This window comes from Harpegnathos saltator, unplaced genomic scaffold (assembly GCF_003227715.2).
Source record: "Harpegnathos saltator strain DR-91 unplaced genomic scaffold, Hsal_v8.6 scaffold538, whole genome shotgun sequence".
NCBI lineage: Eukaryota > Metazoa > Arthropoda > Insecta > Hymenoptera > Formicidae > Harpegnathos > Harpegnathos saltator.
The window spans coordinates 314,861-337,878 of NW_020230358.1; the positions used below are offsets into that span (position 1 = coordinate 314,861).

The 23,018-nt window shown below is 45.9% G+C and overlaps 2 protein-coding genes across 11 annotated transcripts in view; one reads left to right on the forward strand and one right to left on the reverse strand.

Annotated features, from left to right (window-relative positions):
* Window positions 1-254: 254 nt before the first annotated feature.
* Window positions 255-15,347, reverse strand: nompA (no mechanoreceptor potential A). Of its 5 annotated transcripts, none has more exons than XM_025303226.1 (20): window positions 14,978-15,347; window positions 11,378-11,511; window positions 10,702-10,793; window positions 10,054-10,315; window positions 9,586-9,715; window positions 9,357-9,508; window positions 8,883-9,158; window positions 8,202-8,501; window positions 7,844-7,939; window positions 6,671-7,400; window positions 5,888-6,292; window positions 5,160-5,341; window positions 4,047-4,225; window positions 3,504-3,643; window positions 2,467-2,613; window positions 2,161-2,250; window positions 1,466-1,832; window positions 1,167-1,336; window positions 864-1,007; window positions 255-648 (listed from the first exon to the last, which is right to left on the reverse strand). In XM_025303226.1, the coding sequence occupies exons 2-20, from the start codon at window positions 11,451-11,453 to the stop codon at window positions 441-443; spliced, it is 4,146 nt and encodes a 1,381-aa protein (XP_025159011.1). In that variant the 5' UTR covers window positions 11,454-11,511; window positions 14,978-15,347; the 3' UTR covers window positions 255-440. The 5 variants fall into 5 exon arrangements, with proteins under 5 accessions (XP_025159011.1, XP_025159008.1, XP_025159010.1 ...); XM_025303225.1 differs by having other exon boundaries at window positions 441-648; window positions 3,495-3,643; XM_025303222.1 differs by having other exon boundaries at window positions 441-648; window positions 3,495-3,643; window positions 8,202-8,513.
* Window positions 15,348-17,885: 2,538 nt separating this feature from the next.
* The window catches only part of LOC105190328 (uncharacterized), a 107,629-nt gene continuing 102,496 nt past the window's right edge, over window positions 17,886-23,018 (forward strand). For 3 of the 6 annotated variants that reach the window (XM_025303201.1, XM_025303202.1, XM_025303203.1), the window contains exons 1-5: window positions 17,893-18,143; window positions 18,449-18,519; window positions 18,674-19,056; window positions 19,142-19,267; window positions 19,372-19,487. In XM_025303201.1, the coding sequence (XP_025158986.1) occupies window positions 18,504-18,519; window positions 18,674-19,056; window positions 19,142-19,267; window positions 19,372-19,487 (641 nt within the window). In that variant the 5' untranslated portion in view covers window positions 17,893-18,143; window positions 18,449-18,503. Of the gene's footprint in view, window positions 18,144-18,448; window positions 18,520-18,673; window positions 19,057-19,141; window positions 19,268-19,371; window positions 19,488-20,592; window positions 20,662-23,018 lie in introns of those variants that run through there. The other 3 variants (XM_025303205.1, XM_025303204.1, XM_025303206.1) reach the window with 3 other exon arrangements.

The window sequence follows — 23,018 nt, forward strand, 5'->3', positions numbered from 1 at the left end:
TTTGAGAGAGATATTTTATCCTTGTGATGATTTAAAATTTAGATTGCTATATTGCTATATTATGAGTTATTTTGCAGCTATTTTGAGAAATATTTTTAGGAAGAAGAATCTTTAATTCTTCAACTATAAACGTGAATTCCAAATTAAATCATATTTTCAAAGAGATAATAGAGACTCGATTTATATATATATATATATATATATATATATATATATAATTGAAATTTCAAACAGTTATTTAAAAATATGTAGCAATCGTGATTAGTGGTAGTACTGGCAGGGGATTATTGACTAGTAGTGGTAAAATGAATTGCAGTAGATGCCGGTTCATCGTGAATTTGTTAGTCAATTTCGTATGCGCGTCGGTTAAAGTAAATAAATAGAATACACATCGCTCGCTAGTATGCAAATTTGAAGATCGATCATCTCGCGTCTTCGTCTTACATAAGATGAAAGTTGTCGTTGAGGGCCGACTTCGCAGCGTTTGTGCAGCGGGTTACCTCGAAGAGCGAAGGGTCGGTATAAATGGGCTCGCTCGGATCGAAGTCACCGCGTCGACTTACTGATAATCCCACTGCACCTTCTAAAGCGGTGGACGACGAGGCTAGACGTTGGCTGATCACGTTGCTCATTGATCTCGAGATCGATCTAGTTACACAGGAGCATCTCTTATATTTTTATCGCGAATTATTATTTAAATTCGTATATTATTAAATATACGAATAAATAAAGTAAAAGCTTAGAGGCGTAGACGTAATAAGTAATAAGTAAGGTAAAAGCTTAAAGAATAAAGCTGAAATTTAAATCTCTATCAATATCTAATAATTCGCAAGTAAAAATGTCAGTTTCTTTTAGTTACTTACGAGGCTTGAAATGGTTTCTGAAGACCGGCTCTCATAAACGAGAAATTATTAACTCGACTGCTGTAGGGCTCGTCGGAGCGGCTACTACGGTTACAAGTTTTATCGAGTCTACGATTTTTCATAATTACGGCGTAAACGTATTTCCTAAAATAACGAGACACTTTGAACTTTCATAACGGAGTAATGATACGTGCGATTTGCGAAAGTTAGAAGCGATATCGATGGCAAACTCGTTAGATTTGCCAGATTATAAAGCGGTAAACGAAAACGAATTCCCTAACCAGATATGGGATGACAATTTACCTGTAAACGAGCATAGACAAGAAAACGACGGAGGCCAAGAGCACGACGAGAATTCCGACCGCTGTGACTAACCCGTAGTATTCATTCTGAGTAACGCAAATATTTTCCAGGATCCTAGTTTGTTTTTCAACCGCACTCTCTTCCTCGATGTCCATTCGCGAATCAAGAACCTGCGCAGAAAATATCGCGGAAATTTATACGATTTATACTTTTTTCAGTCTCGCTCGTAGAGTAGAGACGATAGACGACACGGACGATTCTTTTCGTTCTCCGCGAGCATCGAAATGAAAACGATCTACCTCTATCATTTCTCTGACGTGCTCTTCCTCCTCTTCGTCCTCCGGCTCATCGTCCGCGGCGCCGGTCGCGTTCAAAATCGTCGCGTTGTTAACGTCACCGTCCATCACGGTTATCGGCGACATTTCGTCCTCATCCGCTACCGTGTCGTTATTTATGTCTCTCCGCCGCCTGCCGAAGGAGGGTTCGCTTCTGCCGGTACCTCCGGAGCAATATGCCGGCTGGCAGCCGTCGCGGCATGTCCGCACGTTCGCCTCGAACACCAGGAAATTTGATTCGGGTATTTTGAAGGCGTTGAAGCGGGCCTCGAGACTGTCGCCGTCACGGAGACGATCCAGTCCTGGGAACACGTAGTTGTCTACTGGACAGCTGTGAACATTTCCGCTCGAGTTACGCGCATGTGAAGTGTCCTCGAGAACGATCGTCTGCGAAAGTGATTTTATTTCGCTACGGTAAAATTGACATTGAGTTCGTGATTATAGTCGTGCTTCGCTATTCCAAATGGAAAAGAGGAGAAAGAGAAATTAAAGTAGATATAGGACATATAAATCGTTAATTTCCAAATATCAGTAATGTTGTTTGTCATAACGGGCACTTATCGCTCTTTGCACGAGATTGATATTTGCGGGATTTAATTCTCCTGAGAGAGAGAGAGAGAGGGATTTGATTTTGATCCGAGAGATTTATACTTTCTTACCCGTATCTGTCGATGAGTTGCACGCTTCTGCCGGAGTAAGGGTCTCTCGCGATGACGTTGGTGGCAAATATATCCGTCACGTAATTGTATCTGTAGAAAGTAATGAGCTGCGATCATGAGATGTCGAGACACGCGACAACTTGAAATCGACGGAATTATCCAGACGATGATACGCACGCAGCGGTGCATGTCGTAATTTCGCGGGAAAGCTACGTTACTTTTTATCAAACTTTGTCGCTTTTAAAGTTTAGTTTTGCCGTTTGCACACAACAAGTCAGTGTTAAAACATAGCAAGACAAAGATTACCCATCTTGAGCCTCGAGTCGGAAAGTGAGGGGATCACCGACCGCGATAGTGGTCGTGGGTCTTCCCTGATAGAGGATCAGCAAACGTACTCTGGAACTCAGGGTGTTTTCCGCTGGGAGGTATTCGATGGGGATAGGAGACCCTGATCTGCACAGAGTACATACGAGTCCCATTAGTGAAATTGGGATTACTTGAAATTATCGAGTGATAATGGTAAGGTACAAAAGGCGATGCCGGCGGCGTAAAACTTTGTTAGTCTTATTTGAAATTCCAATTTTGCTAATTGAGATAATACGAGCACCCCAGCCCTCTAGCCAGATACATGCTGAACTTTTAATGCTGAAGCCAATTTAACTGTCGGTGCATTTATCGTGAAAAGTCATATCGAAGCAGAGGGTCTTGGATACAAATACAAATTTGAATTCGCGTGTGGCGCGTTTATTGTATGCGATTTATGATAATGTGAGAAATAGGCAGTCGCGCACGAGAAATGGAACGTGCATCTCGTTCTCAACAGACTGATTCGGGACTGATTCGGGTGTGATAAAAGAAATTGCACGAGCGTGCTTGCACCTATATACGTACGAATAAATTCGCGTACGGAAAGCAGAACGATTTTATTCCGCACGCGGTAACCCGCTAAGCATCATACATGGGTTCGCGTTAAAGTAAAAAAAGTTAATAAGCAAGGAAAGCCCGGGATAAGCCATTGGCCGGAACGGTGTCGCTCAACAATTGCGGAGCGGAAACAATCTTTATACGTGGCGAATATTAAACGATACATTTCGCCGGAAAGAGAATTTTGCGAAACTTTACGTAGAATTTTACGTAACTCGAGAAAATCGAGTACATCACGCGTACAACGAAGCATCATCAAGGCATGATTGCTAATTGTTTCTGGAACCGATTTCTATGCCCGAAGATTCTCCGATATTTACGGAATTTGACTTTTTTGGAAATTTGTATGGCGCTTAGCGCGTTAAAGACCGTACTTTTGGTGCAAGACACGACCTCTCGATCGATATGACCTGGCATACCCGGCACCGATGTAGCCGGATGTGACGACAGCTTCTCCAGGGCCTCGAAATAGGCACGTCAGGTTGAATCGCTTGTCCCGCCCGGTTTGCACGTAGTCCGAAAATTGCACCACCACGATGTTCGTCATCGTATCGCCATACTGCAATCATCCGTCGTCAAAATGATTTTATCACAACCGGTTTGTCCAAAATGTCGTCGGAAAAGATGACGATTGTACTCTTTGCGCTTTACGACGCACGAATAAGAATATAAAATGCGAGATATGTCCTTTTCGCGTTGATATATCATTTCTATACAATTACTTTCTATAATTTCTTTCTATAAAATAATTAAAACAAAGTAATTCGGTATTTTCAATGTCTAATTAAGGTCGTCCCTCTCGTCTTCGAGATCTCCGAGTCTTCTTGAGTCGATCAGATTTCTGAGAGAACTTCGCAGTTTTGGACTATCGTTGCATACACGCGATAGCGAAAATGTCTAGTGCGAATGAAATTGGAGCTTTATTTATGAGCCAATCTGTTAAGTAAAATTGCCATTCTTACTCGCTGTGTGCCGCACTCCGGATATCCCTGAGGTCCGCTGATGCGAAGTACGTTCACGGTCCCGCCATTCCCGCGGAAGAAACATCGATCGTAGTATCCGTACGTGTAAATTCGCCCAATGAATCCCTCCGGTGTCCTCAGGGTGAATTCCATTCCGTCCTCGCTACAGACTTGACTCACTAGAAGTGCAAGAGAGTGTGTAATTCACCGGTGTCTAACGCGAGCGCAGTTTTCGGAAAATGTCAATCCAAAAGGGAGGCGCGATCAGAACGTAGGATTAATTAATTGTGTGTAAGCCGAAATCAACGGTTAAAAATAAAGGGGATTAACGGCCGCTAGGATCGTAATATATGAATCTACAATATATGCACTACAAAGATATACACGAACGTGTTAAATACATCGCCGATTGTACTTACATTGTTGTTAGGATTTAGAAAGGTCAGGATAGCGCTAATCGAGGATAGTTATTAGATAGTGTCGGCATACCTCGTGGTGTAGGTTGTGTTGTTGTGTAGGTAGGTATTACATCGGTGGCACACGTGCTACGTGTGAGATATTCATCGAAGAAGTGTAGATAAAGAAAAGATACGGATAGCATTAGATTTATTTGATAAGGTTGAAGTCCTGTGACAATCATGCAAACTTGTATATACAATAAGTAGTGTGAACAATACGTAAGTAAGATATTAAGAATCCAGGTAGAGACTAAACTAACATTATATTATCGTGCGTGCTAGAAGAGATCAATAGAAAACGGACGTATGTGTGTGTGTGTACTATGAGTATATTCATTATCTAAAATAACTGTAACGAATATTTAACTTGTCGAAAGAGATGGTTTCAAATTATTCTTTCGATGATTTTAAAATCATTCTTCTCTAGTCTAGTCGTTAACATTAATAACGGTCTAGACAGGGACATTAATAGTCTAGACAGGGACGAATTCGAGAATCTCCCATGATACGGTCAACGTGGAAAATTTGGAAAAATTTTATTTTTTCATTTCGGATGTATTTTCTATCTCGTTCTACCGTGGTTTCTAATCCTCTAGCGCGCTTCGCGTCTCTCCCGGCTCTGCTTTCCGCGCCCACGGACGAACTCGGCGCTTACCGTCCAGACATTCCCCGTCCGCGCCTTGACGACCGTTGTTCCTCTCGTAGAAGTCGTAATCGGAGCCCGTGTCGTAATAAACCGGGTTGCCCATGTCCATGTCCCTGGAGTCCCGGTCGCTGAGCTCGCAGTTGTCCCTCTCGGCTCCGTAAGGTGCGGCGTACGGCCGGTAATTGAAGGACCTGCAAATGGCATCGGGAATTTGCGAGCGTCTGATCGATTGCGCAAACAAACGGTGTTGGATTACTGTTGATTCAATTTCGAGCTTGCCCGGCTCGTGATTATCCTCAACTAGCTATCGAAACTCCATCATGATAATCGCCGTTAGTGGAATATTTTTGGAAAATGACATTCGTGTCTCGTACAGTTTACTCTTCCGTTTGTTTTTCAGCTTTACAGGCTAACAATTTTTGCACTAACAGTGTTACATATTTGACTATCGAATTTTTTTTATACATTAAAAGATTTTCTGTCAATTGATTATCATTTATTCAAATTGACTCAACAATCATTCGATGTCGAAGATAATTCGTAGTCAGAAACTATTTTATTGAAAAGAAAAAAGAGGAAAGAAAGGAGAAAGAGGACCTTGTTACTTTATACCGAGGATATGTCTCGAGTGAAATATTAGTTTGGCACATAGTCAGTATATAAATTCGTTCTACCATTTGTTTTACCATTTTCTAACCCTCTTTGCCCATTTCTGTAAGTTCGGTCATTATCATTACCTGCAAACAAAGTCTCTAGCGTCCGCACATTCCCTCTCGCACTGGGCCAACGATGAGGCGGTGGTGTATCGTCTGACGAATGGCTTCCTCACTCTGGTGTGAGGTCCGACTTGCCTGAAATTGTCTTGTTCATCACACCTAGATACCAACGGAGGTCTGCCTATGATGGGCCCTCCGGCGGTTCCAAACGGACGCGAATTGTAGACACCACCTTCGCCTATGTATCCGCCACCTACGATACCGCCCCCGTCGCCACCGTATCCTCCGTATCCTCCGACGGGCCGAGCTGGACCGTAAGATCCTCCTCCTGCGTAGTGAGGCCGATCGGCACCGTGGCTTTGAGGACCGCGAATCTCGTCGATGAATCCGTGCGAATATACCCCTTGCCCTGGCGGCGGATACCTGCTGTTTTTTTTTTTAATTCGATATGTCATAATTTTTCTTCACTCGTCGCGAAACAGTGAAATTTTGAAATTGTGAAATTGAAAACGATTCTCGGGTAAAAATTATAGAAGCATGATGGGAATGGCATGTTTTCTCAACAGATCGATAAAGAGATGACAAGTCAACTGTGACATTTATTCGTAAAATGAATTAATATCCGAGAGACATATTAATATATATAACGGCTTTGAAAAATTATTTCAAGTAATAATAATCCAAGTAAATAATTATCGAAAGATATTCCAATATAGCGCATTATTAAAATATACACTGATACATGAAATAAGTTGGATAGAACATTAGATAGAACATAAATAATTCTTTAATCTCGCGACTTACCGATTCGCATAAGGATCCTTCGCATCAGGATATCTCTCAGTAGCTGGATACCGATCAGTGGGAGTCCTGCCACCACCTAATCCCGAAGGATATCGGTCCAGCGAATCGTCAGCGAAAGGATACCGGTCGATCATATTGGGGTATCGATCGGTGACGTCAGTGGGATATCGACTCGGTGTTAATGGATATCGGACACCATGTATCACAATAGGATACCTGCCGGTTGTAGGATATCTGTCCAAAGTTCCAGGATCGGGAATGGGATATCTATCTGCGGGAGTACGATCTCCACCTCTGATAGGATATCGATCGGATATCGGATATCGATCCGAAATTGGGTAACGATCACCGGCTGGATAACGATCCGAGGAAGGATAACGATCCGCCGTAGGATAACGATCTCCAGCGGGATAACGATCTCCACCGGGATATCTGTCGGGATATCGGTCGCCGAGAGGATATCGGTCCGGGTAATTGTCCGATTCGCCTAAAGGATACCTGTTATCTGGATATCGATCGGCTGGTAAAGGATGGCGATCAGGATAACGATCTGGATAACGGTCGGGATATCGATCCGGATAGCGGTCGGGATAACGATCCGGGTAACGATCCGGGTAACGGTCTGGATAACGATCTGGATAACGATCTGGATAACGATCAGGAACACGATCGGGAAATCGATCTGGCTTTGCGCTGCCCGGGTATCCTTTATCGTAATCGTCCGAATAGCCTGGAAATTGCAGATTAAGCAAGACTAGAAATCATGTCCGGCGTCGGTGAATTGCAGTTACATACCGCGTGAAATGTTTACTGTTTTCGAGTAACATGACGAAAGCTCTTGCGTCTCGAAATCGAACGTATAATCGTATGATGGAAGAAATAAACATCAGAATCACAGATTGCTGCGCTTAACGCTACATGCACACATACGAGCGTGGATCTGAGTTAACTTTGAAATGCGTTAGTTTCGAACAAATAATTAGTTTTGTAAGTTAGTTCGTTGTCCCGAACCCGAACGACAAGAGACGTCGTGGCTACATGTGTTCTCTCAAGATCCTATTCCATTAGACTGACTCGTCTGCGTGGTTACTCGGCAGGTCTATGAATAATTGTGCGACTCTAAACAACGGGTTGACGCACGACATTATGTTGAATTAATAAAGAGATTCTAACCCGGTCTTCCTAGAGAGGGTCGTCCGAAGTTTGTGTCCTGTCCCAAAGGATCTGGTCTGTATCCAGGACTATCGCGATCACCCTCCAGATATTGATCTGTCGGCATAGTTGTGTGTTGTTAAAGTAAACATTTAACTTACAACGTACGATATGTGAAGAGCAACCAGTGTTTGCAACCCACTGGGAGTTTCAACGAAATTTCAATCAAAGACGCAAAATTATTGTCAGCGATACGCGCTGAAACGCGGAATATCAATTGACAGTAGCTCGAGAAACAAGAAGGGGCTCGTTTGAAGACTTGGAGACTTGGTGGGGAATCAGAGAAGAATGAAGATGAGGAAGAATGTTCGATGCTCACGCATGAGATTCTCATAGTAGTCATAATCGGCGTCGTAGATGATCCTGTGGCCGTCCCGCTGGTTGAACCGACTCAGTCGACAGATATGATAGTGCTCAGAGTAGACGGCACTGCGACACTGGAAGCTCGTCTGTCGAAGGCACTCGTCCAGGCACTCGCTGAGACTGCGTCCGGTGATCTCCGAGTGGAACTCACCGCTCAGCCGCGAGTTCCGATAACGCTGGAAAGCCGTGTCGGGCCGACGTCCGTCGGAGAACAGGTGAGACGTCGAACTGCTGTCCGGGTATTCCGAGCCACGCGCTAAGGACGGATCTACGCTTCGTAAGTGGGCATTGATAACGAGTTGTGAGTCGCGGATCGACCGTCGTCTCAATGATGTCTCTTGCGCGTCTCCCGCGCGTTGCAGTAATGAATTGTAATAGAATGCTCCGTGGAACTGAGCGTAGACGCCCTTCCGATTCAAGCTGAAGATTCGATTAATAGCGCACAAACTTGTGCAATTTATCAGAAATATGCTTGCCAGGGGCTTGATGTGTGAAACATCCACTTTATTTGAAAGTCGTCGTGAAAGAATCAAGTTTCTGATGAAATGTGAAACGACAATACAGATTTCACGACTGCGAAGCGGACTGGGAAGTGGAAGAACGAAGATCTCGAGATCTCGATTACGCGCGTACTCACGATTATCTAAGCACACCAAATCGTAAAAGTGATGACTGGGGCTGCTGCTAATGCCGATGTCGTCCTTCTGCGAGACGGAATCCTCCTCGGATATAACGCACTGTCGAGTCTGCTCGTCGAACTCGACGCTGCGACAGAAGTACTTCTCCGCTCTCAGGCATAATGCCTGACACTCGTCTAACGTGAGATTTGTGTATATATCCACCTCGAACGGGCCCCGTAGACGCTTGTTCTCCTCTTTGACGAATACTGCGAGTCCGTCGCATCGTCGTTCCGCTGATGAAATATTAAAAACGGCTGCTTACGCGAGATAAAGTTACGTCGGTTTGCATGAGTCCTCCCTTGGCGAGAAATTCTCTCTCTCTCTCTCTCTCTCTCTCTCTCTCTCTCTCTCTCTCTCGTTTTCTCATGCAAGCGAGATCACTTTGGACCGTGAAAAGTTTCACGGAAAATTGTTTAACGCAGGAAACGTACCATTGAGACAGGTATTCTCCAAGTAGTCGGAATTCGGGTCGTCCTCCAGTAGCTCGGGATGAGTCCTTCGGGTGAAACGACTGAGGGAGCAACTTCTTAGGGCAGTGTCGTACGTCGCCGATCGGCAGACGAAGCTGAACTCATTCAGGCATCTGCACAGAGAGGGTCCAAACGTGTTATCCCTTCCACAATGCACATACGAATTTGCAATTGCCGTGCGGTGCGTTACCTGTCCTCACAGTCGGTTCTATTAGCGGCGCTGACCTCCTTGATATCCGTCAGGGGTAATTTCAGTTTCTTCCTCGGATGCCGCTCGAACACGTAGCGGCGATTCGGACACTCCCTCTCTATCCTGTCGGCTGAGAACAGCGATTCTCTCTTGCTAATTGCTCGAGTGACAATGAGTGACAAACGAGTGAACGTCGCGCACGTTTCGACAGTGCGTCTTCAAAGGAGAGGACGAAACGAGTTATACGAGTAACTTAAAGTCCTCCGGAGGAACGTCAGCGGGATTTAACATTTAAGATTTTATCGTCTTCAGTGCCTTCGCTGGCAATCAGCCGCTTGCAAATTTTATCGCCAGTCTAGAAAAAAGTCGCTCCGGGCTTTCTTTCTTCGCCGACGCGGCCGGTGTCACAATTAATACAGCGCGGCGCGCTACGCGATATCTTTTCTCTGTCCGCGTGCAGATACTCACATGCCAGGCACACTTCAGTGAAGTGCACGCTATTCGGTACGAGCATGAGATTTCCGATGCCCTCTGGCTGGGCCTGTTCCCTCGTTAAATAGCAAGTACTCTCTTCGTACTCGGCGGCGCCGCTGAAGGACGCAATTCTGCTACCAGGCTGGAAGTCAAAGCTCGTACACGCTCGGACCAGGTTGTTCGTCGCCGTTCTGTCGCGCAGACAGAGCTCTTGACACTTTTCCAGAACCCTAAACGGAGGCGCCGAGTCTCTCACCTGTCGTAAGCCGGAATTCTTTAAACGTCGAATACATTTCGCGTATTCATCGTGCAATTGTTCTCCCCGCGCGACGATCACCTTGCGAAATCGTCGCGCGACTGAACATCGGGAAACGAAAGAAGAATCACGCCGTTTAAAGCGCGCCGAAAGGGACACCGACAGTGTCTCGGTTACGTTGGCGAGATAGTCGGGAATTATAATTTCTCTGCTGAAAAGGCTGAAAAATTCCCGGGGAATAACGAACGCCCGGCGATTGCAGGGGAGATTTTGCTCGCGGCGATAGAGGCGGTTGAGGTGGAAAATCGAGACTATGAAACGCATCGTCGGCGTGTGCGACGTGGTCGAAGCTGATCCCGAAGCTGATTTTCAAAACGCGACGTTACCACATCGTCGTCGAACCCTTGCAGCTGTTGATCTGGCAGTCTCTCGTATACAACCCTACCCAAACCGCCGTTACAGGTGGTCTGTGCTGAAACTTTAACGATTTTCTCATTAGCGCGCGGTCAACGCGCACGGGGATCGGTCGATCGGCGATTTTGCCTCACGCATTGTCTCGCGTGCGCGCGCGCGCGCGCGCGATTATTGTTTCCTTGTCGCGTAAAATTCCAGGCTACTTCCTCTGCGCCAGAGCGCCGGAGCCTTCGGAGCGCGAACTAGCGCTTCGATTTTATCAGCGCGATTTTATTTTCGCGCCATAAGTGGCACGGATAACGACACAATGCCGGGCAACAGTTTCGCAAGTACACATGACATCGTTTCACCGACAATGTATTCCTCGACTTTTGCGCCGGCACGTTCGCGGAACTATTTTGCCTAGTGCCACGCAAACAGCGAATACCGAACGCAACGCGCGGGACATTTTTATAACATAGCGGTATAGCACGCGATACCGGAATCGCGTTGCCGGACGAAGGCTCGGCATTTTTTCGCAAACATTCCCATTGCGAATTTGCACAAACACGCATCTCGAGATCCATTTTTGGTGAAACCGACCAATCGACCGATCTTCACCCACTCTCCCGATTTGGACAATTTTCAACTCGACGATCGTCGACTTACCGTTGATCGACAAGTTCGAGAGGACGAACGCCCAGACGAGCGGCAGCATGCTAATTAATCCGTGAGTCCTGTACATCGCGTTATTCGAGGGTAGAGATCGCTATGTCGCGTACATGCCAATCGCTGCTGAAAATCTGCAAGTGAGTCATGAAATGAATCATTTTTCGTGCGAAAATCAAACTAAATCACTTGGCTTCGGAGAGCGCATCAATCGCTGTCAGAAGTTGCCCGTGATTTGAATGAACTTTTCTTGCAATGACTTTACCGGACGTGCGTCATCAGACGCAATATTAAATTATTTCACCTTGCGCTCTGTAAAATTGTACGAGGTAGAAATTCAGAGCAGTCGGACCGGGAATGCGCATCTCGCTTCGAAAAGAGAGGAGAAATTCAATTTACGCGAGCAGAGGAATGCTCTTTTAAGGAGTAGCCTTGTATTGAAATTTAAGAATGCAAGAGATCATGGAATTATTTAGACGATGAGCCCATCGCGAGGCCGGCCATTTCCCGTACGCGTCTTTATCTCGTCGTGCTGGATAAACGCCGAAAGGGACACAATGAAATGTTTTCGCTTTCGGAAGGAGAGACGTAACTTCTCAATTACATACGCAGTATTAGCGCCATCGATAGCTCGGCGTGTACTCGGTAAAGTGAAATAAACGTCGCTCGTTATTCTGAGTTTGTTTCGGCCCCGCCGCGCCGCGCCGTGCCGTGGCCGTGGCCGTGGCGTCGCACGCGCCTGCAGAAATCGATCAATGAAATTTCCCGTGCTTCGTGCTCAAACTCGTGCGACAATATTTCTCTCGAGCTCTCGCCGCCAGCGACAGGCACGATAAGCATATTTAGCTTCTGTCTGTCGTGCGATAAAAAAATAACGGAGAAAAAGATAGAAAAAGAGGGAATAAGGGGAAGAGAAACAGAGACCCACGCGATACGCGAAAAATCGAAACGGAGACGAAGCGAGAAGCATTTGTTTTAGCCAGTGGACGTTTCCACGTAGCCTGAGATAGTGCGCAGGGAACAGTGTGTAGTAGAGTTTATGGGATTCCTGGCGAGCGCTCACCCTGAACATTTCCACACACTCGCATCCCCTGGCACGGTCGCACACGTACGCACACGGCTGCGAAAGGACCAGCACACGCCCGTAAAAGCAACGAAGCGTGGTTCCAACTTTCAGCCATCACATTATTAGCCGTTGTCATTATCTATCCGGTTATCGTGACTGACGTAGGCGAGCGTCGGGTTCAATCATCGAAAACGGTACAACGAATCGTTGCCGATGTTACACGAGCGCTTCGATCTTCACTCTCTTCGGCCAAAGACTCCCTTCGTCGCGCAGACTTGGCTATGCACGTCCCAGCTTCAAAAGCCGCGAAATTTAATCTACTGCAGCGTAAATAAATCCCAAAGCCGCGGGTGCTTCGTATATTTCTCCACGCCGTGAGAGTCGAAAGTCACGTCGTCGGGACGGTGCAGAGAGTATAAAATAACGTTCCCTTCACCGCCGTCTGTTGTATCGGGAGCAATGGAATGCGCGAATAATGGAACGTCGATGAAAATTACTTACTGAAAATTAAAATCTACCAGCCGCAGGGTAGGTCCGATAAATCCGCGGGAAACGACGCAAGTGCATTGTTGCACAGGAAACGCACGCCTTAGTGGCTCGCGATTTCCCGTGATTTCCTAGATTTTGCGGTCGCGTTTACGACGACGTTACGAAGAGCGGGGCGTTTACGCTATCGACGATGTATCATAAAAGCGATTTTATTATCGGTGTAATTTCGGTGTTTACTCGGCGATGGCGCGAGCGCACCTACTTGGTCGTGACGAGTGCCAATTACTACGGCCATACTCTCGTCCGCCGATTGTCTCCCGTCGTGTCCAGCGTGCAGCGCGACACTGCTTATTAATTGCGTTACGGTTTATCGCCCCGGTAATTGCGTCTGTCACCGGCAACGATATAAAAGCTTATACCGATGTTAATATCATCGGCGAGAAAATCATGACGACTGTTCGACGATTATAATTCCCGGAATATTACACCACACACACACGAAATTACATTCGTGTAATTGTTCCCTCCGGATTACTGGATTTATGACTTGCCGCTCGTCGTATGCAAATTGTTTCGGGGAATTACTCAGATTAAGGTAATTAAACATGCCGTTAGACACGAGAGAGAGAGAGAGAGAGAGAGAGAGAGAGAGAGAGAGAGGTGCTTGCTGATCGAAAATGCGCTCGGCTTACGGTAAAGTGGTTTTCCAGATGACGTTGAGAACGAAATGGTCGTTGGAGTTTCGCGGGATTCGAAATTGCTTGATTTAATTTCTTTGTTATGCCTGTATTACCTTTGGACAAAGTTTTGCGATATACGTAATTATAAATATATATATATCAAATTTAAATATATACACACACGTATACGCCTAATTTTTCGGACAATTCCGGTAATGTATACACACATTAAAATTACGAAAACGTCGACGACGAGCAAATATCCGTAGAAATGATGTCTCGGTAAATCCGGAAAGTGCTTTACAGACCGCCATTAAAACGGCATTGAGATTTACGCGATTTACCCCGCACACGTTTCTTTTCGAAGCTCACTTTCTACGGCAGCTTCATTGTGAGCTTCCAGCAGGAGCTATTGTCGCGGTGCTTTGAACTCTGTCGGTACGGCGGATGGCATTGTTGCGTGCGTACCCGTGTCGAACCGGGGAATGAATTCGATCATTGTTGTGTGACGTTGATGTTAATGGAACGTTCGCACGCAACGACAAATTATTATCTGGTAATGCGCCATGCTAATTCCGTCGAATTAAATTCGAGCGCGAGCGCGGCCGCCCGCCGCGGCGCGGCGCGGCGCGGCGCGGCGCGGCGCGATGAATACGAACGGTCGCGTGGGCTCGTGCCGGCGATACTTTAGCGAGAGACGCGTCATTCGCGGGATTTACTAGCGGCATTGAAAATATTATCGAGCGCGATGGAATATGTACGATCGTGCGCGCTCGTGCCTAAGATTTTCCGCGGAAAATCACTGCACTCGCATCTTACGATTGCGCAACGAGATCTTCTGCGGCTAATCGCCGTAATTACAGCGATACACACGCGTGCAGCGCATCGACGCGTTAATTACCACGCAATGCGTCGTTGGAATAATCAATTAAGATTTCAGTTAGTTACACAGTCGGTGCGTGCTGACGGTCATTTTATGCCGACTGTGCAACACGCACGACTGTGTGAACCGAGTGTTCCGTGGCCGTCTCGGAATATACTTTTCTTATCTCCGCGAAAATTACTGAAAAAATTCTATAATCTCAGAAATTAACCTCGAATAATGTATTCGTGATTAGAGGGATTCTCTTCATGGAAGTTAGTGGCGAGTATAAAAGTTAAAAAACGGATGAGATAGATCCACCCTTCTTGCGCAAGCCAATCCTCCAAGCCTATGGTGTTTCCTCAAAAGGAAAATCTGCAGAGTTACGATTAGAATCCACAACTTCTCGGAAAACCGAGACACCAAGATTGTGCGCGAGAAATATTATTCATCTTTATCAATTAATCAGAAAGGGGTAGAGATCCGAAGGGTAGAGGTCTTACCCCACACAAGAGCAGCTGCGCCCGAATCCTCCGCAAACTCCCACAGTCGACGTGGTCGCGGTAGTAGTCGAAGGGAAGGCGAAGCTTCCGACGGCGGATCCTGACGACGATCCTGATGTGTAGAACGCCGGCGATCGTTCACGTTCCTCGTGATCGTGCGAGAGAAGCGTGAAGGAGGTGTGTATGCACGCCAAAATCGCGCGTGCGTTGCGACTGGCACCCGTAATCAAACTGACGGTCAAAATCGGCGTGGAAGCGTGGAAATAATGGCCAGACCCGTCTGTGCCCCGGAGGAGGTGGAGAGAGGCGGAGGAGGACAGGCAAAGAGCAAATCGTGGATACCCGATGAATGACTCGTGATAGACGCGTAGTCACCACAGGGGGCCCGTAGGGGACAGCGAGCGCGCGGATAACGCGCTTGCGAGCGTGGGCCTCACACAGGTGGGGTCCCCACGTCCGACTTCTGGCCTTGCGCACGCCGGAAATGGCTCCATTGTGTGTCCGGTTTCCGCGGGGGCCATCCGGGAAAACGGCCGATGCGTGCTCGCGTCACGTCGCCGAGGCTTGACAGCGTTGACGACAACGCAACGCGAACCCTCGTGACGCCGATACATCAGGGCCCAACATCACCGCGGCGGAATCATGGATTAGAGACTCCCGGCCGAGGTCAATCAGGACGAGATCGCGCCGTCATCATCGTCCAGAGGCAGCCAGCCGGCTCAATCGTGATCGGCTGGATAAGGCGTCCCCACGAGATACTTTTGCGATCCTGTCTCTATCGTGTCTCTATCGTCGGCCGTCGTTCTGTTGAACATGATTTTCCTCGTGATTTGCGTGAACACGCTGCGGGGTGGATGGTTCCTTGTGTGTAGTTGGAATCTCTCCTCTCCTCTGTTAAATGCTCGCGAAATAGGAAGCAGAGTATCGTATACATTATATTAATGAAATAAAATGGGAAGATACCGATAACTCCGACACCAGGTGCATTTCAGGATAAGATCCTTCGGCGTTAAAAAAAACACTAATCAAAGGGAAAAGTCGTTAGCAGTTCTCAAATAGCTAGTGAAGATAAAATCTAGGCAAGTTAATCCTTTTACATGTGTGTCTAATGAATTATTTACTTTTCGTGAACTTAGAGAAATTTAGAATTTGAAACATATATCATTTTTACGAGATAAAGAAATATGAAAATTTTTCTTTCGGAAGAGGAAAATTGATGTAAAAGGGTAGAAATATTTTTATGTGAATCATTTGATCTCACATATCGATGTAATGTTATTATGTGTATTATTAGTATTTATTTAATTGATAGATATTATATACGAGTATATACAACGTAAAATACATATTAATTCATAGGACTAACGTGTCGAGCCGTGCTCGAACGTTGAAGGTCAGTCAGTCGAGTCGGTGTACGTCGAGAGTCAACTAGATTCATAACTGTAAGCAAATTTATTGTAGCTTCCTTTCTCATATTTTACATTCGACGGAATGATTTAATATTCGTAATAATCACAAACGACAAAAAGAAAGAAAGCAGTCTCGTTGTTACTGCTCACATCAGTATCTGTCGGTTTTTGAAAATGAATACATTTTTAATAGAATTTTTAAGAATTCAGTTCCTTCTGGCAAAAGTAGGGTATCACATGTGTTTTTGGATACGAAATCAAGAGTCATATCTTATTCTGAATGTGAGTATAAAGTAATATACGAAGGTAAGAGAGTGCACACCTGCCTTTCGTGAGTTATGGAATTAATAATGATCTCGAGATTTCTCTTTCTCTCTCTTTTTTCCCTGTTTCACAGAACTGCCTCCTTCGTGTTGTTCCCAAAGGATATCGTACTTGTCTTAAGAAATATTTCCTCTAGGGATAACAAATAACGATGTTTCCGCGCAGTCCATCTGAAAGATAAAAGGACGTAATAAATTTTTGAGCATTTGGTAATAGGTTTTTTCGTACGTCTTTTCTTTTCATTTAATAATCGTGATGACATCCGCGGGTAGATTTAAACATAATAATTCACTCTGCTCGTGAGCGCGTTTATATTATAATATTTCGTACATATTAAAAATGTAGGAATACATTTATAAGAAGATATTTCTGTTTGAAAGAAAAACTAACTATCCATTCCTATGAAATGTCTTTATATATATAGCAATCATTGATATTTACAATCACGGGACTCTCGTCTACTTTCGATACTTTTTTAAAATCTGAAAGCAGGTATCGTATTTTTCGTTATAGAGTAAGGAGATAAGAAAATCTATTTTTTTCAAAGTGCATAATTATTTCGAAGTTCCCGCGCCACAATGTTACTTTATCGATGATCAAAGCACGTGTGTTCGCATACCTACCTAGAGAGCGCTATTCTCCAGCGCATTTCCTACACATGCTACATGCGTTTAAAACACTTATTTTAATTGTAACATCGCGCATAACGTAGTTAATTATCGTAGTAATAAGGATCTCGCAAATGAAACAAACAGAATGAAAATTTTCCTCATTATCTTGACTGTCTGAGACGTACAAGAGTTCTACTTTGCATTCAATTCATTCGCATAGCTCTTCTGTAAACAACGAGGACGAATGTTAATTAAATGTAAAATTAAGTCACCGTTGTTGTGTGTGATTGTAATTGTTATAGTTCTCAAAGTAATTGTTATTGTTCTCAAATTCATACACGTATCAAAAGATATGAGATATTCTAAAACAGTGCTGCGAATATACATTGAAATCGGACAATGAAATATAAATCTAGTAAACACAATTTTTCATTGAAAAAGAAACGTTACGTTTACTCGGTATGTTTTGTTTATTGACCCAGGAGACACGTCACCGCGCGCCTACATATATAAACATTCACAAGCAGGAGTCGACAAAAGGTCGCGCGAGACCGCGCTCGGGAATGTTCGAAGATTGCCGCGTTTGATCACGTGATCGCTCGAGTCGCTCCGAATGCGTGCCTGCTCCGAGATCCTCTGCGTGTACGTGTACGTCAGGAAAGCTGTCAAGTGCTCGACATCGCGATAGTTTGGTAAAGTCAGCTGACGCCGCGATGCAATCCTCCGTCGCTCGTTAACTGCGACGTGAGATCGATCGTGATTGCGTGAGCTTGCAAGCATTCGCGGAAGTGTTTGTTTTCCCACTGGGACTTGCGAATCCAGGTGAGAAATCGCGGATGCTGGAGATAATTGCACAGCCTCCTCTCCGTCACGCAACTTCATATCGATTCGCGATGTACGCTCACGACGATGCTACTTAATGAAAATTAAACGTCGCGTTATCGTGAACAACGTTATTCGCTCGAATTTTGAGATCGCGAGCATTTCGCTATTTTGAGGTTAAGAAAATATAACGCTCACTCGACTCGGACGAGTTGTTCGACGCACACTCTGAAATATCTGAATTTGAATATTCAAATTTGAATAATTTTGCACCCATTGCAGGATATTGTTTTTTCGTGTTCCAGGTACGAGGAATTTGTTATACACTCGAATCCTATCAGGAAGTCAAAGGAGGCCAATATGCCGCTCAGTGCAGGTAATTGTGTACATAATAAATTGCTGTTTGCGTTCTTCTCTTGTTTAGCTAATTCGCTGTGCTCGAAGAATTTTTTTTACTTAATTGTACTTAATATTTTTTAATTAATTTTAACAAGAATTTTAACAAGTGGGTATTATATTTTCTGTTACAGATATATCTACAGCGCTCCACTTGCTGGAGCATGTGCAGGAACGAGTGGATGACTGCGATGATCCCAAGCTGCAGATGCATACATCCCAAGATTTAAAGTCATTGATATCCTTGCTAGAGGATCCAGTTCTTCGCAGCATAGTCACGATTCAGGATTCGCTGATTGAGTTGAACACCCAATTGGCACATCATCCGTCTATTTTGCCTGGCGATTTTGACATCAACATCAGTGGGCAATTAGAACTCTCTGTACCGAGTACTCCGGTGCAGCCACTTGGACCAAATCTTTATCAAGATTTGTATCAAGACAGCAGTGAATTGGAGGACCAGAGAGTACCAGTTGCTCCGTTATTGCATAGCAGCAGCGAAGACACAAGTGCACAGGTAATTCTGCATTATCTCGTTTGACCTGGACACTGTTCGTGTGAATCTTTTATGCATTAAAATGCTTATTGCAATTTTGTTACAGGTTACTAGCCCGAGCCTTGTTTCAGAAGTTATTGGTATGCCTCCAATAACTACTCCTACTTACGCGAAGGAATTTAAGAAGGTTATCGAAGCTGCGGCAAGAGGACGACAGATATTCACAGTGCAGGTAAATTTGTGCACATTATTTGTTGCTTTAGTAAAATTCATCTGAAGAAGTATTATAACGTTGCAAGCATCATGCTGATCGAAACGATTCCGCCTTTTTTCTAGCTGTATAAGCCGGAAGGGACGAGCCTGGGTTTCAGCGTGGTCGGTCTACGGAGCAAGGACAAGGGCGAGCTCGGCATCTTCCTGCAGGAAATACAACCCAATGGCATAGCAGGGTGGTGAGTCGAACGTTTCACTTTTATAAATATTATTGCTGCATGAGGATATAAATGGATCGCTAAGTGCTGATAATTTGACATATCTTTAATTGTTGCCAAAGTTTCCTTTCTTTTGAAATTATTGAAAACACTAAAGTATTGCCGTTATTTCGGCGGCGATAGCTACGTATCTTTCTTATATTCTGTCGAAACATTAGATCATGTGAAAGTTTATGAATGTTTTCGCTTGTGAGTGAGTTTTAAAAGCTTAAATGTGCAAAACTCTCGAGTTTATGTATATCTCTCCGGAAAATAAGCCTGAACGGATATGTCTTGCCGAATGTCGAAAGGCATCTGATAGTAAAAAAGAGTCAGTTGTACGCCGATGAGGGGTTTGAAGTGGGAAATAGGGGAGGAACCGCGGGCGCGCCCGATATACAAGGTGATCCAATAACTTCGCTTTACCGCAGTGCGGTTAACCGAACCGACCTTTTGCAGAGTTGAACTGAACGCGCAATTTACCTTCTTTAAATACAAGTATCCCTCGCAATCGCCAAAAGCATATTAAGGCCGAGGTTCGCGGTAGCGTCGAGACACACGATTGAAAGTACCAATCAATCAAAATTTATCATTATGTACCGCGATTATTCGAATGTACGGAACCCATCGAGAGCGAAATATGGCTCCTTTTCTTCTGAACAAGAGCGAAATGCGATTCCCTGATTGCTCTCCGGTAGAGAGCAAAGGGAATCAAAGCTCCAGGCAGTTTAATCTATATCACCATCACCATAAACCACACACTGACGAGAGAGCAAGAGAGAGAGAGAGAGAGAGAGAGAGAGAAAGAGAGAGAATGTGTGAGAGAGGCGGCTGCCGCAGGGTCGTCGGCGTCGAGAGTAGGACACACACGCGGAAAGCGAGCGACCGCAAGCTATCGTTTCCGGATCACACGTTTCTCTCGGCACACCCTGTGCACACTCGTGCACAGTAGTCGTGCCATCCGTCACACGCATGCCCGTTACCTTCATCCGGAAGCTTCGCCACTGTCGCCGCCACCGCTGCCACCGCCGCCTCTACCGCCTCCTCCACCGCCGCCGACGCCGTGGAGAAAACGCCGCCTTTGAAAAAGAGCCACCCACCCTGTGGTGGCCAGTCTTCGACGAACCTCCGTCGGTCGAAGGTCGCGGATTTCCAGGTGCTTGGACACGCGCTCGCGACCCGCACCTTGCGCGCTCGCGTACGTACGTACGTACGCATGCACGCACGCACGCACGCACGCACGCATGCACGCACGCACGCACGCACGCACGCATCTCGCGTCAGACCGCACGCGCGACTAGTGCACCTCTCTCTCTCTCTCTCTCTCTCTCTCTCTCTCTCTCTCTCTCTCTCTCTCTCTCTCTCTCTCTCTCTCTCTCTCTCTCTCCTCTCCCCTCTCCCCCCCCCCCCTTTTGTCTCTCTCTCTCCGTGTATATGTCTCCGTCTCTCTATTTCTCTCTTTCTCCATCCGCGTACTTTTGCTCCGGTTCCGCAATTTCGCGCGTTCGATCGTGAGCAGTGCGTTCTCCGCGTGTTCCCTTCGCGTCCTCGTCGATGCAGCCGGAGCGCGTCTGTCGCCGTCGCCGGCACGCGGGGGCCTTCTCGTCGACCTCTTCGTCAATTAGACGCTGACGGAGAGGTGTCACCCCCGATTAATCCGCGCTACCAGCAGGGCAACGCGTGTCGGGATCGCGTTTCTGCGACGGCGAGGTCACGCGACGCGCCTCGGCACGCTCTCGGAGAGCGGCGCTTTTTCACGCGATGCGCTCGTTAATCTCTCGCGCAGTTTCTTCGTCGCGCGGCCTCCTAAGGCCGATTTCGCACGGTGTGTGGTAGACGATTATTACTGGCATATACGGGGCAGGTGAGTGCGTGAACGTGCAGGGTAGTGCGTCGGCGATCAGGACGAGGACGTCGCGATGTTGTCCTTAAAGTCCTCTTCACGTGGTGCGTGTTCGCTGTCGTCCACGAGAAATGTCGCAGGTCGCCTTATAGTTTCGCGAATCGCACATTATCCGTGGGGTTCTACAAACCGCAGGAACAGATAGATCTCCTTCAGATTACTCACAAACGGCAAAAGTCGCCGGGACACGAATCACAGGCGCGATAACACACCGCAGTGACGAAATATTAAACGAATGGACGGTCACACACATACACACACACACACACACACACGTCGTCAGAAATATCTATATGCATATTAAACATAGATATAATGTATATAGTATATACACACACACACACACACACACTATACTATTCTCTCTAGTTATATAATGTTATTCGCGACAATCGAATGTAGGTAGTCACAGCGAAACACCGCGGTCAATCGGCGAAATTGATGGCCTCTCCTCTCTCTCTCTCTCTCCCTCTCTCCTTTCTCGGAGTGGAGAGTCGAGAACGTGTTTACATTTTCGCGGTATGTTGCGCGATTCATTCGGGTTTTCCGCGTCATCGGTGCATCGATGGTTCACCAGCACTATGTCATCGGTAGCCCGCACACGCGTGGCCGCGTAGAGGGTACGCTAAAGAACGGTGGCGCAAAATTACGTTTTTATCGACTCGCGACTCTACTCCGCGCACGGCGGAGCGAGAAACGGCGGCATACACACTTGCGCTGCACACGCCTATCGTAACGCGAAACTGGGTTAGATCGTCGGCGGGAGTAGGCCTCATCGATCCTGGATTTGAATTCAACGTAAAATTATTCTAGACCCCTGCGCGGATTATTCATGCTCCGGGGACCTCAATGGCGCGGCTCGTGGTCGGTCGAAGTAGCGGTATAACGGCGTTACATTGATGTTTCGCGAATTAACCGCTTGACCCGATCTGTCGACGTCGTCGTCGTCGTCGTCGTCAAAAAATCGTCGGCAAAAAGAGAAAGAGAAAAAGTGCAAGAGAGAGGGAGAAACCTGCGCAACCGCCTCTGCAACCCTCGAAAATTCGTTGTACGCGTGCGAGGCTAAATTTATCGCCATCAACGCCACCGGGTGCACGTGATCGGAGCACGCCGTTTATAAATTAATTTGTTCGGTGGTATCACGGCGCGTATATATCGATGATAACGAAACGGTAGCAAGGGCGAAGTAGGAGGAGGGATAGAATGCTAATTCGCCGCCTTTTATATCCGTTATATCGCGCAATATAGTCTTTCTTTTTTCTTTTTTTTTTTTATAACAGTAACAAAAGATATTATTCCTGACCTCTTCGTATTATTCTCTATATTGCTATTACTTTCATCAATATTCCGCTGAAATTATTCGTTCTTTCACATCGACTGCTCTTGCCGTTTCATTTAATTCGAATTTCACGTTCTGCCGTCATCTCGTCAACGTATATCTTCGGATCCATATCGTCGAAACTTGAATAAATCTCCCGCTCGTCCGCGATATTTTGTTTTAAACGGTGGAACTAGCACAGAGCGATTGCGACGATATAAAGTACTGTGGGAGAAAGTAATTTATTGTTGAATCGATAACCGAGTTATATACAGCAAACGTTACACCATTT

Bases quoted from the DNA above. Each gene is read 5' to 3' on its own strand.
- nompA (XM_025303223.1), bottom strand. From the start codon at position 11,453: ATGTACAGGACTCACGGATTAATTAGCATGCTGCCGCTCGTCTGGGCG. The intron at 9,509-9,585 runs GTAACGCACCGC...CTCTCTGTGCAG, and splicing joins AGAACCGACTGTGAGGACAG to ATGCCTGAATGAGTTCAGCT. The intron at 1,833-2,160 runs GTAAGAAAGTAT...AAATGTTCACAG, and splicing joins CAACTCATCGACAGATACGG to CTGTCCAGTAGACAACTACG.